The sequence below is a fragment of the Centruroides vittatus genome, unplaced genomic scaffold, assembly GCF_030686945.1.
Source record: "Centruroides vittatus isolate TY-2023 unplaced genomic scaffold, ASM3068694v2 contig_166, whole genome shotgun sequence".
In the NCBI taxonomy this organism is placed as follows: Eukaryota; Metazoa; Arthropoda; class Arachnida; order Scorpiones; family Buthidae; genus Centruroides; species Centruroides vittatus.
Window position 1 is genome coordinate 573,728 of NW_027121006.1, and position 18,398 is coordinate 592,125.

General features: G+C 35.9%; 1 protein-coding gene across 3 annotated transcripts in view; it reads left to right on the forward strand.

Annotated features, from left to right (window-relative positions):
- LOC136968936 (TRAF-type zinc finger domain-containing protein 1-like) overlaps window positions 1-18,398 on the forward strand; it is a 57,801-nt gene that overhangs the window by 34,030 nt on the left and 5,373 nt on the right. For all 3 annotated transcript variants that reach the window (XM_067263004.1, XM_067263005.1, XM_067263006.1), the window contains one exon: window positions 13,895-14,066. In XM_067263004.1, coding sequence (XP_067119105.1) covers window positions 13,895-14,066 — 172 coding nt within the window. The remainder of the gene's footprint in view (window positions 1-13,894; window positions 14,067-18,398) is intronic.

Sequence of the window (18,398 nt, forward strand, 5' to 3'; positions counted from 1 at the left end):
ACTGAATCATCCTCACAGATTTCTTTTATTTTTTTATTTTACAACACAAATGGGAATGTTAACACATGCTGCAATTTATAAATATGTCAACAGAATATAATCAAATAGGAAAACAACAGAGACAATAGGAACATTAAAAAGTTTTCATTCCAAGAAAAGCAGTTTGAATTAGATTTGTTTGAAAAGCTTCTTTAACAAATTTATGGTACTAATGTAAGATAAATGTATTTAATTATGTTAAGAGCAATGCCACAAAATATAGTAATTACAAGCCTTTCTTAAATAACAATAGCCATTTACTGACATATTTAAATGTCAGTTCATAGAGCTAGAGCTAGTTTCAATTTGACAAATGAAAACATTAATGTAATAAATTCTGATATCAATTGGTAAGAGACATATAACAATAATACAGTACATTTGTATACATTACTGTTGTGATCATACCTAGAACATTTTTATTTTTAACCTGTATACATTTACAAATATCTACCACCAATATAAATGATCTCCAATCTGCATAATAAATGAACAAAATCCAGAATTTTCTTGAATAGTATACAATCTGAAATCAGTTCATATCAAGCTGAATAGAGCATTGTTGTTAAAGATTAGGAACAGTATGTCAATAGACAAAATATGAACAAATAGGTAAAATGGCAAGGCCTCAGTTGGGACAAGACTATGTCTCGGAGACTCGCTACTAAGTGGGATCACTTCGACGCTCACGGCAGGTCTCGTTCTCGTTCTCCGATCTTCTTTGGTATCGCTGGTTTTGAGCGCAATCATACAAACTTTGCTGGCTGTGACCACGAGGTCGTCTACAATGCTTTTCTGGGAAATTAACCTACCTAATGTCAGTTTCTTTCTGTCGCGTGTCGCCCCGGGTTGAATTTTTGTCGATGGCTAACAAAAATTTCCTGTTTTTGAAAAAAATAATCATGGCTATTGTATTGTCCAAAATTATTTTTTTATTTTGCACAAACAAAATAAATATATTAGTAAATGTAAAAGAAAAAAAAAATTATATTTTAGAAGTTAATTTTAATATAAAATTATAATGACTAGCACCACCTAGTTTCAAAAATGTTCTGATGCTGAAATGAGATATCTCGGGTCAATCGGTCAAGGTCGGCAGGCAGCGACCAGAAATATGTTGGGAATAACACGGGACAGGTAAATAGGTTTTTCAAAGATTTGTTTGTCAAAATTCGATTTTGCAATGTTTGCATTTCCAACTTCCCAACGAACAATGCATGCACAAATCTCTCACTAGTGTCTGTTTGTAGAAAGTGTGTCGCCATTTTGTATTTTATTTTGACTCGGTTCTCAGTCCCCTGAGTACCTGCAAGTCTGATTTTTTTGTGTGTGCATGATTTGGGCACCAAATACTCTGTGCCAAATTGAAACTCCTGGCATGTATTCTTTCATACCTCTAAGGTATGTACTGTACCTGTTGATGGCAGCACAATTTTATAAACAAGACAGTCTTTTCAATAAAAAGCTTTAAAACTTAATAAAGTAAATATGTCTTATTACCAGTACCTATTTAGAAGAAAAGATTTTATAATTATATGATTACTTTATTCATATTGAAATTGCATTGTGTTAATAACATATTTGCTCAAAGCATTGACAATTATTCTTGTGTAAATATGTGAAGCACCCCCTCTTGCTTCTGCACCTCGTGATTGAAGGGTCAGCACTGCATCGACGATGCCTACGTCGGGACTGACACCACTGTATCTTTCAGGAAAGGCACAGAAACTGTTATGGCCGTTAGTTCGTTGTTTCACGCGAGCAGTTGTGGTTGGATTCGAGGTGGAGGAGGTTTAGAGACAGCCTGACAGAAAAGATTGCACTCTACTGCAAGTATAACAAAATTTATATATGTTTACTTACACAAAGGATTATATATCTAGGACAGTAGTAGTGAGTCATTTTAGGAGGGTCTAGTTAGGGGTTGTCCATAAATTATGTAAGGTATTTTTGGGTGGGTGGGAGTCAAGGATTTCTTACGATTTCTTACTTGGGGGTAGGGGGGCAATAGATCTCATCTTACATAATATTCTTATTTTTATTTTTTAATCTCGTTGAGTGTTAGAATTTTGAATTTGGTTTTAATTTGGCGGTTTCTATTAAAAATGCTCGTTGTTCCATCTCATGTGACATGATAGAATAACAACACTAGCAGACTCACGATACATTTTTTATCACGGGAGAAAGGCCATGTGGTGGTTTCTCTCTCTCTCTCGTATTTTTTTTTTTTTTATTAGAATAAGTGAACCACTCCTATGGGTGTATAACACTAAGAATACGTAAACCAAAATACATGATACAAAGTAAACAAAAAATTAGTATTCAGCTTTTAGTGAAAACTAAAATGTAAGACTAGAAATTAGAAATTATAGTCTTTTTTTTCCCATATATTTTGAACATAATTGTAAAAAGCATTAAACAGTGGCTTCTGAACAAGCATGTCAAGTTGGACATGGCCACCTGAAACCATGCATAAAGATTTCTAATTTCAGAATAAGTCTATCTTGATCATAAATTGGACAATGATAGATCATGTGGTTAATGGTGTCTAGGTTTTCTGTAGAGCAAAAGCAAGAGGCAGTTTCTGCCGGTTATACATCGCCAGGTAGCTTCTAAAATTACCATGCTCAGTAAGAAGTTGAGCAGTAGCAAACGTTAAATCTCTAAATTGTGATGAGAACCTACATTCAACACTAGGAAAATCAAGTCTTGTTATTCTATCAGTTTTACTGCTCAACCATTGTTGATTCCACTTTTGCATAGCATTTTCATGAATATAATTTTTAAGGCTGCTGCATGAGAGAGGGATGTGAGTGTAGTCCAAGTCAGTATCTTTTTCAGCTGCTTAGCCTCAAAGTTGTTTTTTTCATTTCCTAATATGCCAGTATGGCCAGGAACAAATATAAAAGTTATCTTATTTACAAGATTTTTAATATGGTGCTGGATATATGTGATTTATCGCTATTGCAATTGGGATTTAATAGAGCTTTTAGGACAGACTGAGAATCACTGTAAATGTTGATAGATAGAGCTTTGTTTGGTAGTGCCCACTGAACAGCTTGGTAGACAGCATCTTCAGCTTGATAGATGGAGGTATGTGGGGAGTATCTGTATCTTCTAACATATTTTGGGCAAAATATGTCAGTTTGGAGGAGGATGCAGATACTTGAGAGGGGCTTAATATCTACACAGATGTAGATATGTCTGTATAGATATTAATGTCTGCATGGTTATACATGGAGGAAACAGATGACACCAAATGTACCCTGGGGATAACCTTGTTTACAGGGTGATGATCAGAGATTGTAGGGTAATCAAATTTCTGGAGGAAGATGTGGACAGTCTCGAGTTTGAAGAGGCATCTCTGCTGTTGAGCAACCATCAAAGGGTATGGCGATCGGTGATTATAGTGAACGTTTGTTTATACAGATATGGTTTGAATTATCGTACAACCCATACAATAGCTAGACATTCCTTCTCTGTAGTACTATAATTTAGTTCTGGTTTTCTTAACAATAGACTTTCATAAGCGATTGGTTTTTCTTTCCCATTCTCTTCTGGGACAACACTGCACCAAGAGCTGAATTCGATACATCTGTGGCTAATATAAAAGATTTAGTAAAGTCAAGAGATTTTAAAAGAGGAGATGAGATGATAATTTCTTTCAACTTGTCAAAACTTTCTTGCTGGTCTCGACCCCATTGAAAGGTTGAGTTTTTTTTTAACAAATCTGTTAAAGGTTTACCAATGTTTGCATAGGAGTCTGTGTGTCTCCTGTAATAACCTATTAGTCCTAAGAAGGATCTTATCTCGCACTCATTTACAGGTCTGGGGAAATCTAACACACATTTGATTTTGTCCAGATTAGGTTTTATACTTCCCTAGATATTTCCTGCCCTAAAAGTTTTATCTGGCCCTGCAAGAAATGACATTTTCTGGGCTTTAACTTTATACTTGCACTAGCTAATAGCTTACAGACTTATTCTAGCTATTCTAGATGACTGGTGAAGTCTGAAATGAATGTCAAAATGTCATTCATGTAAACTAAACATGTCTTGCCTTTAAGTCCATGTAAAACAAAGTCCATTGTTTGTTCAAAGGTGGCAGGTGAGTTTTTAAGTCCCGTGGAATTCTATTCCACTGATGATGTCCATTGGGGGTAGAGAAGGCAGTCTTCTTGTTGCACACACCGAAAGTGTGTCCATGGTGGAAAAGTATTTTGCTTCTCCCATCAAGCTAGTACTTAGGCTACATCCTACGTGGCAGCGTCCAGCGACTGCGGGCAGACAGAATCTGTATGCGCTTCCAATTCGCAAGCGACTTCTGTCCAGAGTGGATACGTGCTGTTTACAAGTTGGCGGCGAGAAGACTTTGTCAAATACTACTATAGAAAATATGACAAACGTTAAAACGGTAAATTTGAAAGGTAAATGTTATCACTAACTAGATACACAACAAATATAAAGAATCTTTATAGAATAATAGTTAAAAAAAAGTTTTTTTTAAAATGCTACATTTATACGAAATCAGAAATTATTAAATTACATAAAAGATTATTAATTAAAGTACATACAACATATATACACAATTTATTTGTCATTCTGTTTTTATCTATTTACAAAATCAGCCATTTTCTTCTTTGGAAGCGACGATCAAACTTACATGGTAGTTGCCTCCTGCATGTGTGTGTAGAAGCGTCATCTGGTGGTCACTGTACACTAAATGCAGTTACTCTGGATGCGCAGATTTGCTTGAATCAGTTTGTCCGCTCCTCTTGGAAGCGTGTTCGTGCCCGCAGTTGCTGGATGCTGCCACGTAGGATGTAGCCTAAAGGAAGTAGATATGGATCTACCTTTGTTATCTTATTTAGTTTCCTGTAGTCAATTACCAGTTTTTGCGTCTCATCTTTCTTATTTACTAACAGTGCAGCCGGACTCCAAGCGGAAGTCAAATGCTCTATAATATGATGCTCTAATAGTCCGTCTACTATATTGTTTGTTTGCTGCCTCTGCGCATAAGGAATTCTGTAGGGAGGTGAGTAAATGGGCACTTTGTCTCCTGCGTTAATCTCATGCCATACTATATTGCAATAATCTAAATCATAATCATTAAGAGCAAAAACGTGTTGATATTTATATAATAACACTGATAGTGCTGCCCTTTCCTCTCTATTAATTTCTGACCAATCACCAATGATTACATTTCTGAATGAATATAAAATTCAAGTCAAATTTTGTATTCATTTGAAAGCGTGCATGTTCTGTAAAGTTGTTCATTACAATTTTTATTCTTTTTATTCATTTTTGCTAATACCCGAGAAAGGTCAATTGGAAATGTCTAAAAACATTTGTAACATAGCATATTAAAACATAAATTTTCTACAGCTCCATTAAAGTAGTTATGTGGTTTCTGTGTTGTGATTATATTAATAACAATAAATGAGAGTATAAACATGCTAAAGCAAAAATACTTACATTCAAAATACAAACAAAATTTCAATATTTGCTAACATTTGTTGTATTTGGAACTAACAAGTTTTCAGTGAGTCAAACACAGTTTGGTCAAACTTTTTTATTAATAGATAAATGACATTATGTACTACAGTACAATCTATGTAATCCAGAATGTATGGGACAGGAACAATGTCTATTTAAGAAGATTACCAGATTATTGAAAGCATGATGTAATCATTTAGACAGAAAATATTTATTTGACTATTAGTATATTGTATTAATCAAAACATGCATAGTATAACAAGAACATATGAAAGGAGTGCAATTATGCTACTGTATTTTAGAATTAATCATCAAACCTTTTAAAATATTTTCAACTGTCACTGCCATTTAGTCATTTAAATGCACTGCTATTGTGGTAATCGGTGTTTCCAAGTTGGTGGATTCTCATGAAATTCAGTGGAAGACGCAATATTTTTAGTGGGATGTTTTGGGAGACTAATTTTTATATTTCTATAGTATTGTGTTATAAGATGCTGTACTTTTTCGAGCAGCCTAAGATGATGAGCCTAACAATCCTTAATAATGTGAACTCCAATAACCACCACCTTATAAATTGCTGAGGGAATTTTTAATTAAGAAAACAGACGTTTTCGATCTATTCCATAGATCATCTTCAGGTTTAAACTGACGAACAAAAATAATTCCAAAGAATGGAACACAAAATATTTAAATTCAAAAAACCCGACAACGGAGCAACTAATTAAAATTAGAATTAAAGCGCAAAAAATACCCAAATGTAAATTAACAAACACATAACAATATTAAAGTTATTAATACACGCTAAAAATCATTTAACAGATAATAAAATATTAAGGTTCTCCAAATACGAAACACATCGCAAATCATGAGCCATTTGTAAGTCTCTTAATTGCAAATTTCCAAGCTGACGGTAATCCCTCAGCGTCCCTGGCGTTAATGCATCTAATTCTCGAGCTCTGTGAGGCTCTGGATAGGTCCGAACCACACTGAAATTCGCGTTAAAATCATTTATTTTTAGAAAAAAATTATTTTTTTAGAGGAAAAAAAAATAGAAGTTAGAAATAGTTTTTCTTAAAGAAAACGACGCAAACTTTTAAACAATAGAACAATGGGGAAACGTAGATCGTCTATCTCCGAGTGGGAATCGAATTAAACTTCGATTTTGACCTCTCCCGCGCCCCCGAAAGGTTTCGAATTGTCATCAGGTGACGAGAAGAGACCAATCGGAAAGCGGAATCGGAGGAAAACAGATAAAACCTGAGAATTCAAGGACGCGAGGGCTTCTTCTCCCGAAAGTTCCAAGTGACGGATCTATTGTTGTGTGTGTGTCTGGTGCCCATCTTCGTCTCCGTCTCCCGACCTCGGATCGACATCTTTCCATCAACGGAAGTCGACCGCATCGTCCTGGAGTCGCGGAGTCGTCGAGGGAACTGGCCATTCGCGACCTAGGGACACTCCTTCAAAATGAGACTATATTCGAAAGGAGAGGAAGACCCAGAGGCTGCTGCCGACCTAGAACTTCCAAGATCGCGGAAATCTTGTAAGCTTCTTTCGTGTCAAATAAACGGTTTCTTGTAACAGTAGGGTCTGTCTCAGTGCCGATCGCCCACATACGACCCTTCGCGACCGCTCGACCTTCTTGACATAGTCGGCCCCAGTCGGAACCTCACAAGTCTACTCTTGTAAATTTCTATTTTTTCCGCCGTCTTTGCTAAAGTTGGAGAATATATTTGTTTGACGATTTCCGCCTCTTCCCATCCAACGACGGATCCTTCGGCCTGGGCCATCTGGGCCAGAACAGTTGCGTTAGAACTTTTCCTTACATCATATTTATGCTCTTTGATTCTTACACCTAGGTTCCTTGTTGTAACCCCTATATACTCCTGTTTTAGTCCTAATTGCTGATTTTCATAAGGGATCCTATAGACCCCAGCTCTATCCTCTTTCTTAATCTTCCCTTTATCAGTTCTCAGAATTTTGTAGAGGTTCGGGGCTCGTTTGAAGATCAATGTTGATTTTTTAATGTCCGCTATCTCCTTCATAATGCCCCGTACATTTTTGTTGAAAGTAAACTTGGTATATCCACTAGGTCTTTGTTTAGAGGTTCTTGTGTCACTCTTTTCAAACTTCCTCACGATACCATTAATTACGCTTCTTCTGTAGCCCAAGCTCTCTGCTATTCGCATGATCCTGTCGATCTCGTTAACCCTGTCCATAACGTTATCGCAATAAGTAAAAGCCCTCCTGACTAAGGTACGAAAGGCTGCCAATTTATAACGAAATGGATCATTTGACTGTGGCGGGATGTAGAGTGGGCTATGTGTGGGTTTAGTGTACACTTTAGTGGATAGATGCCCTCTCTTAAAAGTGATATTGATGTCTAAGAAGTGTACCTCCACTGAACTTTTTTGCTCTAGTTTCAGACGTAGGCCGTCTTCGTTATCGTTAATCCTTTCTATAAAGGTACTAATTCCTCGATTACTTCTCCAAATTATAAGGATATCGTCAACATATCTCTTGTAGTAAACTATACTGTTTCTGAAGCTGTGCAGAACCTTTTCTTCAATTTTCTTAACCACTAATTCGCACAGAAGCCCCGACATAGGGCTTCCCATAGGAACTCCCCTATTCTGTTTGTAAGTATGGCCTTCGAAGCCAAAGAAGGATTCACAGCATACCAGGTTAGCCATCTCCAAGACATCGTCCCTGTGGTGTAACAACTCTGGGTTTACTGTTACACCACAGGGACAATGTCTTGGAGATGGCTAACCTGGTATGCTGTGAATCCTTCTTTGGCTTCGAAGGCCATACTTACAAACAGAATAGGGGAGTTCCTATGGGAAGCCCTATGTCGGGGCTTCTGTGCGAATTAGTGGTTAAGAAAATTGAAGAAAAGGTTCTGCACAGCTTCAGAAACAGTATAGTTTACTACAAGAGATATGTTGACGATATCCTTATAATTTGGAGAAGTAATCGAGGAATTAGTACCTTTATAGAAAGGATTAACGATAACGAAGACGGCCTACGTCTGAAACTAGAGCAAAAAAGTTCAGTGGAGGTACACTTCTTAGACATCAATATCACTTTTAAGAGAGGGCATCTATCCACTAAAGTGTACACTAAACCCACACATAGCCCACTCTACATCCCGCCACAGTCAAATGATCCATTTCGTTATAAATTGGCAGCCTTTCGTACCTTAGTCAGGAGGGCTTTTACTTATTGCGATAACGTTATGGACAGGGTTATCGAGATCGACAGGATCATGCGAATAGCAGAGAGCTTGGGCTACAGAAGAAGCGTAATTAATGGTATCGTGAGGAAGTTTGAAAAGAGTGACACAAGAACCTCTAAACAAAGACCTAGTGGATATACCAAGTTTACTTTCAACAAAAATGTACGGGGCATTATGAAGGAGATAGCGGACATTAAAAAATCAACATTGATCTTCAAACGAGCCCCGAACCTCTACAAAATTCTGAGAACTGATAAAGGGAAGATTAAGAAAGAGGATAGAGCTGGGGTCTATAGGATCCCTTATGAAAATCAGCAATTAGGACTAAAACAGGAGTATATAGGGGTTACAACAAGGAACCTAGGTGTAAGAATCAAAGAGCATAAATATGATGTAAGGAAAAGTTCTAACGCAACTGTTCTGGCCCAGATGGCCCAGGCCGAAGGATCCGTCGTTGGATGGGAAGAGGCGGAAATCGTCAAACAAATATATTCTCCAACTTTAGCAAAGACGGCGGAAAAAATAGAAATTTACAAGAGTAGACTCGAGAATAGATGCATTAACGCCAGGGACGCTGAGGGATTACCGTCAGCTTGGAAATTTGCAATTAAGAGACTTACAAATGGCTCATGATTTGCGATGTGTTTCGTATTTGGAGAACCTTAATATTTTATTATCTGTTAAATGATTTTTAGCGTGTACTAATAACTTTAATATTGTTATGTGTTTGTTAATTTACATTTGGGTATTTTTTGCGCTTTAATTCTAATTTTAATTAGTTGCTCCGTTGTCGGGTTTTTTGAATTTAAATATTTTGTGTTCCATTCTTTGGAATTATTTTTGTTCGTCAGTTTAAACCTGAAGATGATCTATGGAATAGATCGAAAACGTCTGTTTTCTTAATTAAAAATTCCCTCAGCAACTTATAAGGTGGTGGTTATTGGAGTTTATGTTTTTGCTGAGTACGTTTATGCTTAATAATGTGTTCGAGTTTGGACTCGATATTGTGCCGCATTTATGGGAAGGTGTTCAAATTTAGTTGGAACTGGAGTTTGAACTAGTGGGAAGATTATCTACGACTCGACGATGGTGCTGGTAATACCCAAGTGTCCGACTAGTGTTGGATTAGCAAATGGCTGCATTACCGAGATTGTACTGTGTATTTGAGTGAAAATTCAATATTATTTGACATCTGCTTTGTCTGGTGGAGATTGTAAGATATTACTATTATTTCTTTAGATGTAAATGTTATAATTCATGTCATTTGCTTGTGAAAAAAGCTATATTTAAAAAAATTACTAATTGCTGTAGTAAAGATCATATTTTAGAAATTAACTTTTACTTTGAATACAAATATCACTATTAAAGATACCTTTGTTTAGGAATTCTCATACAATAACAACAAAAATTGTAAAAAATCAGAAGAAACTACAAGTGATCTTACCACTGTTTTGTAGATTTTTGTTCTTTATATTCTTCTAAAATTCCCATCAGTAATCTATTATTTCTGAATTCCTGTCAGGAAAGCTAACAGCAATTGATCCTTTGTAGATAACTTTCCATCCTATTCAGATGGATGGAAAGTTATCAGATTTTCAGATTTTACTTGGTATCTATATCCATTTTGAAAGTGCTGTTCCTTGACAATCTTGAAGCTGAACTCTGTGTAATGAAGCATGGTGTAATAAAATTATATGCTGTAGTTTACTAATCTTGTGATGAAGATAAATAAAACTTCTTTTAAGTTTAGCATTATTAATACATCTTTTAACTTTCAGATGAAGTGCATTACAAGCCATATTCATAAAGTAAAAATACAAAGTCCAGAAAATATTTCTAAAGCATTTCAATTTTAGATTGACTTATAATACCTTTAGAACATATGGTTTTTTTTTTCTTTTTTTTTTTTTAACATAGTCACCATGGACCTCAATATATTTGATGAGCCTGGAAACAAATACAGTAGTGAGTCGTTAATCTGAACCCCAGTAATCAGAACGATTTTCAGTCGGACTGTGTCGTGCCGAATCGAACATTTTTGATACTAGATTAACTTCTAAAGTATAATTTTTTTGTTTTTATATTCTTCAATATATTTTTGTTTGTACAAAATGAAGAAATAATTTTTAACGATACGATAGCCTCGATTATTATTATAAAAATTTTCATTAGGCTTAAAATCGACGAAAATTCAACACGAAGCAACACGCAACGGAGAAAAATTCAACACGAAGCGACACGCAACAGAGAAAAGTTTGAACATCGGACAGGTTAATATATTTTTTCGTACATAATCGGTAATCTGAACAAATCACTAATCTGAACAACCCCAGTCCCCAATTGATTCCGATTAACGACTCTCTACTGTATTTTGATTCTGTGACATCATCAAAATTTCTCACTCACTTTCATTACCTTGTCATCACCATATCTTCAACCTCATCATTTTCCAGAGAGATGCTCCTCAACTTTGGAAACAAGTGATAATCATTTGGTGCAAGATCTGGGTCATGTGATGGATGTCCAAACCCCCTTGAATGTCTGCAACAACTCTTGTGAAATACAAGTAGTGTGTAGACAGGCATTATCATGCAGTAGGACACCATTTTGTCACATTTTGCCCATTTGTAATGTCTTCATCATAAACAAAAACAAATTGCCAATGAATTTCAGCAGCAGTTCCCCCCTTTGTGTAGTGGAATTGAATCTCCGAACCAACCTCACACCTGACAGGATTACAAATTGACACGGCCATTTTAAATATGTGCTGCAAGCATAACAATGATGCAATTAATGTTGAGTGACTTCTGTCGGTGACTGGGACCATAACAGACAAGGCAGTGCAGCAAACTTTGAAAAAATAATTTGTTTTGAATTTCTGCTGGCCTTGTATCTTTACTTTCTAATACGCCTCATATATTTGCAAATGATTTGATTTTGTCCAATATATTTTATCCATGAATTTTTGACAAGTCTATGGTCTTGTTGTAAAGTACTATTTTTAGTATCTTAGGAAACCGACACTAAATGTGGTCGGTAAAACTTCCGTTAACCTAACGGGTACTTTACGCGGATTCGAGATTAGTTTGCCAGGTCTGGGCTTTTAAGCGTGCACTGAAAAATTTAGTAATAATAACAATAAATATCAAGTCAAAGCAAAAAGTTCAAATATATTTAATTAGTAACTAGAATTTACTACGTACAAATGTCTATAATCCAAACAAAATTTATTAACGAAAATCAACAAGTTAACCCGACAATAAACTCAGCTACTTAGCTTAACTTAATATTAATTCCCCTTTGAAAATTCGACAGATCAAATACTTAGAAACTATGAACAAAATCTCTTACTAATTAAACGTCTATCCGTCACCTCACTATACGAAGAACCTATTTCCTCAATCTTTTCGATATCGTCAATCGATTTCCTCTTTAACACCTTGGATCGTCCAATTATCAATCTGGACTTCTATCAGAATATCACTTCGCTTTCGAATTCACCTCGCTCTCAAAGTCGCCTCGATTTGGAAATCACCTCTCTGGAAATTCACCTCCTCTTTCTTCGGTTAATGTACGGGTTTTATGCTGTGAGGTGACGTCACACTTCAGCTAGGTTACTCCCCTTATTTACATACTTAGTTTGCTAACATTAATTTTTCTTTTCTGGCAGCTTTAAGTTTCCGACAAAGCTTATAAACCGTTTACAAAGTATTTATCATAATTTTCTGGGATGTTAAGACGGTTTAGTAAGTATTTCTTTACTAGTGAGTGTGGGAACTCCCCCCTCCATTTTTTTTTGCGGACCGTTTACTTCCGCTGGGCAGCGCAAGTGCGCGAGATTTTTCCTACAGCGCTTATTTTTTTCGTGAGTTGTTTTCTCTTCTTTTTTCGTTACTAATAAGAGAGTGGTGGGGAACCTTCGTCCTAAATAAACATAAGCCCCAAACAAACTATAATAAAACAAAAAAATAATAATAAAATAACGCTCGGACTCAGTTCCTTACATTGTGTATAAAATCGTACTGCCATTTTTATTACTAGCTTAGAGATATGAAGGAGTACATGTCAAGAGTTGATATTTGGCACAGAGTATTAGGTGCCCAAATCATTTGCGCATAAAAAAATCCAGACTTGTAGGTAGTCAGGAGACTGAGAACCGAGTCAAAACAAAATACAAAATGGCGACCCTCTTCTACAAAGAGGCAAAACAGGCACCTCACCACACCGGAGTCAGGTGGGGAGAGTACCACCTGCAGTCATTCTAAGTAGTGAACTCTGATCTTAGGACTGAACACGTAGTATCTTCTATGTTAAATAAAATTTGTAATCTAATTTTGTAAATTTCAAAGTGCTTCAAATATGACGTTAAAATAGGGTTTTATGTTGTTACAAGTGGGTTTTTTAACATTATCTGGCATAGTAAAATCGTGGGACCGATAAGAATTTGACATGTAGGGCAGAGGGTGCACCGTGTGACCTTTGCCCTCTGACCTCAGTTTGCTCCCAAACTCCAACGAGGAAAGATAGCTTTTCACTTCACGTTAATCTTTCGAGTCGACAGCCGTGCCAATCTTGGATTTGTATTTTATCTCGACACTATTGTAAATATTGCATAGCCGATCCAAATTAAGTAAATTATCAGTTTCTCGGTTAATTTTTACCGGCAGAACAAAAGACGCAGAACACGTGGTCGAGGTCAACAAACAAGGTAGGACGCAACCCAGTATTGTTTGTGCAAAATAAAAAAGTAATTTTGGACGATACAATAGCCACGATTATTTTTTTCAAAAATGGGAAATTTTCGTTAGGCATCCACAAAAATTCAACCCTGGCCATGACACAACGAAAAGAAATTTCAACATTGGATAGTTTCACCAAAAATGCATCGTGGATGACCTCGTGGTCATGGCTGGTGAAGTTAGAACAATCGCGTCCAAAACCAGCGATACCAAAGAAGATTGGAGAACGAGAACAAGGTCCGCCTCGAGCATCAAAGTGATCCCGCTCAGTAGTGAGTCTCCGAGACATAGTCTTGTCCCAAATATGGCTTTGCCGTTTTACTTGTATTTAGTTAAATTCAGTCATACTTATTTCATGACTAATGTTGACATGATTTTCTGTTTAGGTGCTCATGTAAGAAATGTCTACAGAGAGAAGGAGAACAGGAGCAGTGAACCAAAGATCAAACCTAGTCCTAGAAACGTAGACACTTTTAATTACGAGAGGCCGACAAGAGTAAAAAATATGTCTTCTTTCAACCCTCTCTTCAATCCTGTTTCTGGTTCACAGCAAAAAGTGTAAGTTAAGGAAATTTAAATATATGGATGTAGATATTTTAGTTAAACGAATAATTTTTAAATACATATAATATATAATTTTTGCATAAATGTAATTAACAATAACAGAATTATATTCATTTTCTTCAAAATATGCACAATACTACCTGTCAATCAAATAATTCTTTGTTGTTTCACAAAGATGATGTATTTCCTTCTAGAGAAATGAATCATTTCTGTCACTCACATATCGTTTAACTCTTTAATTTTTTTGTTTTTTGACATAGAATAATAATGAAGAGAATAATAAATTGGTGTTCAATATATTAGGAGAATTATATGTTGGGCATAGATATCAAGGACCTTTCCAAAATGATTAATGAAAAAAGTAATGCATAAAATCACTTCAGGGTCCTTTGTTTAAACTTCTAAATTATATATTTTATCATAATTGGTTATCTAGCTTGACTTTCTAATTGTTACAAGTTACAAATTTTCTGAAATCTATTACCTAGGTGTACTAACAATTATAAAATGATTCCAAAATCATGTACAGTGGTGCCTCATGCTTCAAATTTGATTTTTTCCTGGAGGCTGTTCAAAATTCAAATTAATTTTACCCATTAGAAATAATGGAAAGTGAATTTCCTCTAATCTGTTTCCAGACCCTAAATTCCTATCTTGATAAACAGCAAATATACATGATATAAGATAAAAATACTATAATTAAATGCCCTAAACAATAAACTAAATACTAAAACAATAACTAAAATATATAAATACTGTATAATAAAACAAAAATTGCATTTACTGTACCCTAGTTAGGAGGAATGATGACATCTCATTTCTTAAGATCATTATCCAGCTTGCTTGGCTTCTCACAAATAATCCTTATTTTAACCGTAAAAAATAGTTACTTTTTACAGTTAAAATGAAATGGTCTAATGCTAATACAGTAGAGCGTCGTTTATCCGAAAGCTTTCCGGTCGGACTGTGTCGTGCCGAATCGAACATTTTTGATACTAGATTAACTTCTAAAGTATAATTTTTTTGTTTTTATATTTTTCAATATATTTATTTTGTTTGTACAAAATAAAGAAATAATTTTTAACGATACGATAGCCTCGATTATTATTATAAAAATTTTCGATAGGCTTAAAATCGACGAAAATTCAACACGAAGCGACACGCAACGGAGACAAATTCAACGCGAAGCGACACGCAACGGAGAAAAATTTCACCGTCGAATAGGTTAATATATTTTTTTGTACATAATCGGTTATCCGAACAACCCAGTCCCCAATTTATTCGAATAAACGACACTCTACTGTATTTTTATGCCCTATTGGTAGTTGATAAGTAATTTAGATACTTCAATTTATCTAGAATAGATTTTTATGTCCAAACATTTCAGAAATAAGTAAATATGCTAAAAAGATATTGGTGGAAAAACCACTGAACACATTACTTTGAACTAGACCAACAGAAAGGGTTAAATGCTGTATGAGAGAAAGTGATTATTTTTTTTTATTAATCTCATCATCAATAAAATCCTTGACTTAAGTTTAATAAAAATTCAAGAATAAAATGTTCGACTATATGTCTTGACTAATAATTTAACAAATAAGAGTAAAATATGTTGTTAAACTCGCTTATCAGCACTGATATTGCCACATGCTGTAAAATTTGCAATGAGCCAATACCAAGTATATCATAACTACTAAACTGAGATATTACAGAAAACTATGATACTTCATACATGCTAAAATACTGCACAATCTATAGCATCAAGTGATGACCAATGTGTTGTAAGATCTGTAATACAGTAAAGTGTGTGAATAAAGATAATATTTTTTAACTTAGAATTATGAATAATAAGTACCATAATATAACAAATTATGAGAGTCCATATTTTAATATTCAATCTAACTTAAATATCTGTTTCAGTTTTCTCTTGTTTTTTCACACACTGCAATATTTTTTTAATCTGTTAACAGTACCACCATATTATCATTTTCTCTCTTCACAATCATATTCTTTTCTGTTTAGTCAGTTGTGCATTAACTGACCATAAACTTTTAAAATAACTTTACACTTTTCGTACTCGTAACAATTATGTACAATAAAGGAGCTTAACCCTGATTCAAGCATTTTTAAATGTAAAAACCAGAAAATTGATTCTACAACATGAAAGATGGTCATTGATGAAAAAATATTGTGCTTTATTATTTTTATTTTTGATCTTTAGAATCTAGATATTGTGTAGTAAACGTTTTGATAAAATACACTCAATGCCATAAAAATTAGCACACCAAGGAATCGAACAAAATTGTACATGTGTGAGAGTAACAATGATATAAGTAAGTGAATACAAAATGAAAGCAAAAGGATAAATTGTTGCAAGAAAAAATGAAAGGATATTCTAGTACCCTGTAGGACCACCTCTAGCATGAATACACAATGTGATACGGAAGGCATGGAGGCATATAGGTGCCATATGGTGTCCTGCGGCATCTCAATCTATGGTTGCTGCAAGCAGTCCTCTAGTTTTGCCAAACTCCTAGGCTGTCCAACTTGGCATCCTAGGTGTTCTCATACATGTTCAGTCGGTGACAGATTGGATCCAGGGAAGTGTGGCAATGTGGCAGAGGCAATCCCATGACACCCTTGCCATGTGTGGTTGAGCATTGCCCTGTTGGAAAATGGCTCTTGGGAGCCCTGCAATGAGAAGTAACACATGTGTCTGCAGGATGTCAGTAACATACTGCTGGGCTAACATGGTTCCTTGCATCATTGCCAGAGGTGGCCAACTGTCATATGTGATAGTACCCCAGACTATCACATATATGGTTTGAAGTGGCACACTGGCCCCACAGCCGGTGTGCCACTTCAAACCACAGGATTGAGGCATTCACCACTGGGCTTCCAGACATGGCCGTCGTCAGTGTCCAAACCAAATCTGGTTTCTGTTTACTGTAGATGACCCAGTTCCATTTCACTGCAGTCCACACCCATCGAGAGCAACATCACTTCAAATGGAGGCGATGGTGGATGGTGTCAATTGCAGACATACAGTACAATGGTTGCCACAATACCAAATGTTCCTCACCCAGGTGCCTCAAATGGTATGGACAGACACAGGCAGTGCCATAACTAGGGCAGTGCCCAGGCACAGAGTGTAGACCCTGGGGGGCACAGAAATGACCCGGACCAAGTTTTGGGGTGTAGTTACAGATGCTCGCACCGGGCGCATAAAAGGCTAGTTACGGCACTAGACACAGGGACCCATAATGACGGTGCCATTCGTTTCTGGATGGTGGATGATGACACAATTGGCTGCCCAAGGGCATCCCAAGCCCAAACACCATGTAAGCTCTCTCTCATCCACTGATCCCAACACCTGCTCACAGTGTTGTCAGAACTGCCTGGGTGGCAGACTATTAGGCCAGTCGACCATCCAGCTTCTTGCAACCTAATGATCCTTTCCCTCTCAAACTCGGTGACCCTCTTGTTCATACGGTCTTTGATTGCCACATAAGTGCAATCTCTAGTGGTACAGCATCCCTCTGCAACAGGTAAGCTACAGACAGAATGCCTTTGTGTGCTTTTTTTATAAGCTGTGGTGAATACACTTTAATGCCCTCTGCTGGCATTACGCACTGTAACTCTAATCATTTAATATCTAACACCGTATCTGCTCGAGACTTACCCGAATGCTAAGTTTTGCAACAATACAACAACAACTTCTTGGTGTGCCAATTTTTATGGCAATGAGTTTATATTTAATAGTTGATGTTTTATATTGTTCAGTGAATTTTTTTCAATGAAGGAAATGATATTGGAACAATGCAGAAATATTCTTAAAGAATCTCTTGCAGCTCAGGAACCATATTCTACTGATCCCTGGTTTATATTTAAAGCATAATTTTGTATGGAATTCTTAAAAACAATTAATGTATATTACTAAATAAATCTTATAATTTAGAGAGTAGTGATCGTTCAATTCTTGGTAATAAGGAGTGAACTTCAAACGGAAAGGAGTCGTACTTTAGCGCAATACATTTGGGAATGAGACCTTTTTTGCAAATTTTTAAAAGGAACCATAGTTGTGCTTTTAGTTTTAGCCATGTAACTCTCGTATTCAGTAGAAGGAAGAAGTGTTTTTTATGGTTTTTCCATAGTAAAACTGGTTATCACTTCACGCCGACTTTATAATTATCACAAACCACACTCACGTGTTGTGGCATTGCCACGTTGAATTGTTAAAATATAAAGATGTTCACGAGCACTTTCGATAACTTACGGTTACCATCTTCGGGTGAAATTGAATACTATCCAAGTTATAACACTTCT